We start from the raw sequence: 2,097 nt of genomic DNA, 5'->3' as shown, positions 1-2,097 counted from the left end.
GTTACATACATTCTATTTGTTCAAGTCTTGTGTGAGCTCACTGCACAGCTCTCCCCCACACAGTGCAACATTTGCACACAAAAGTCCCCAGTGCTCACACTCACAGACAACAGGGGAAGTGAGTGGCTTTCTTTTTCACCCTTATAGGGAAGCATACTGTAGCTATTGTTCACCTTTTAGCATACTTCTGATTTTGGTCATTTATATTAGAGTAAGGAAAAAGTGACAGTTAATGTGAATGGGTACTAACATAATTCCTGCTACTACACAATAAAATACAATTTTAAAAAAAGTCCCCATCATGTTCATTAAGGTGGCAATAACTGTATGAAAAAGAAAAAGCCTATAAACGTATAGAAAAGTTCAACTTTGTCTTCTGAACAAATTAAAAAATGATTTTTGTTTTTATCCTTGAGTGCTATATTAAAAAAAAATGTAAACCTGTGGGCTTAGTTACCATGAAGACTTGTCCCCCTAAGCCCAGGTTTGACCTCAAAGTTCGGCCTGAGCTAGTTTGGCCTTCAAGTTTTCTCCAAGTTTGTCCATGAACTCAAAAGTATTCAAGTAGTCAGAACACTGAACATTGGGTAAGCCTTTAATGCAAGCAGCCAAGTCCTTAGTCATAAAGCCAGCCTCAATGGTCTCAATGCAGACGTCTTCAAGAGCCTTTGCAAAGAAGCTGAGCTCAGTATTATTATCAAGCCTTGTTCTGTGGACCAACCCTCGGGACCAGGCAAAAATGGAAGCAATGGGGTTCGTGGATGTCTCCTGTCCTTTCTGGTATATGCAGTAGTGACGTGTGACAGTGCCATGGGCAGCCTCTGCTTCTACCGTCTTACCATCTGGACAAATCAGCACACTGGTCATCATGCCAAGGGAACTATAACTTTGGGCTCCTGAGTCTGACTGCACATCGCCATCATAGTTTTTACAGGCCCAGATAAAGCCTCCCTCTGATTTCATAGCTTGGGCCACCATGTCATCAATGAGCCTATGCTCAGACCAGATCTTCTGAGCTTCAAACTGGGATTTGTATTGCTTGTCATAGATCTGCTGAAAGATGTCTTTGAAACATCCATCATACTTCTTCAGAATAGTGTTTTTGGTGCTTAGATGCAAAGGCCAGCCCTTAGACAGAGCCATCTGGAAGGAACTGTGTGCAAAATCTTCAATTGACTTATTCGTGTTGTATGTGCCCATGGCAACACCATCACCTTCTTCAAAGTTATGCACCAAGTATTTCACCTTTTTAGTTCCATCTTTTGGTTTGTAGGTTATCTCTACTTTTCCAGGCCCGGGAACAACAAAATTAGTTGCTCTGTATTGGTCTCCATAAGAATACCCAGCCTGTCACCAGTCGGGGGATATTTTTGCAGATAGTAGCTTCCCTGAAGACAGTGCCACCCAGAATGTTCCGGATGGTGCCATTTGGTGATTTCCACATTTGTTTCAACTTGAGCTCCTCAACCCTCTTCTCATCGGGGGTGATGGTCGCACACTTGACACCAACGTTGTATTTGTTTATAGCTTCTGCAGCATCCTTGGTCACCTGGTCATTGGTGGCATCACGATTCTCTATGCCTAAGTCATAGCTGTGCAGATCCAGTTCCACATAGGGAAGAATGAGTTTTTCTTTAATCAGTTCCTAAATGATTTGTGTCATTTCATTTCCTTGCATCTCCACCACAGAACCGCCATGAATTTTTTTGGACATTTTTAACTTCAATAACCGGGCTCATGCCTGTGCGTATACAGACTGTCTCAACTCAACTCAGCAGCTGCTGGCTCAGCACCTGCCACAACCTTCGCACCGATGACAGGGTCCAAGTTTAAATTTTTTTTTTGCATACTTTCTTGATAATGGCAGAACCACCTGTAATAGAACAGGTGTTTTTGTAAAATTTGAAAACATTGAATATGTTGCAGGATCCTTGATCACACTCTGAACCCCTGTTAATATAAGCAACCTTGGATCAGGAGGCAGGGCCAGCAACTAGTTGATGGGAATTGCTATAGAGAACGCAGAGGACCCAGGAATACAGATAGAGACACACAGGAAGGAGTAGGGAGGGATATGTAGTCTCGTGGTCTTTTTGG

General features: G+C 42.6%; 1 protein-coding gene across 1 annotated transcript; it reads right to left on the bottom strand.

The window, feature by feature from the left end:
• Window positions 1-466: 466 nt before the first annotated feature.
• On the bottom strand, window positions 467-1,714 carry LOC100761102 (isocitrate dehydrogenase [NADP] cytoplasmic). Its single transcript, XM_027393899.2, is given in 2 exon segments — window positions 467-1,339; window positions 1,341-1,714. Coding segments are annotated over 2 exon segments (1,221 nt in total). The 3' UTR covers window positions 467-492.
• Between the last annotated feature and the right edge of the window lie 383 nt (window positions 1,715-2,097).

The sequence above is a fragment of the Cricetulus griseus genome (assembly GCF_003668045.3).
Source record: "Cricetulus griseus strain 17A/GY chromosome 1 unlocalized genomic scaffold, alternate assembly CriGri-PICRH-1.0 chr1_1, whole genome shotgun sequence".
NCBI lineage: Eukaryota > Metazoa > Chordata > Mammalia > Rodentia > Cricetidae > Cricetulus > Cricetulus griseus.
Note: the sequence above shows the minus strand (reverse complement) of the source record. Positions and strands in the feature narration are given on the sequence as shown.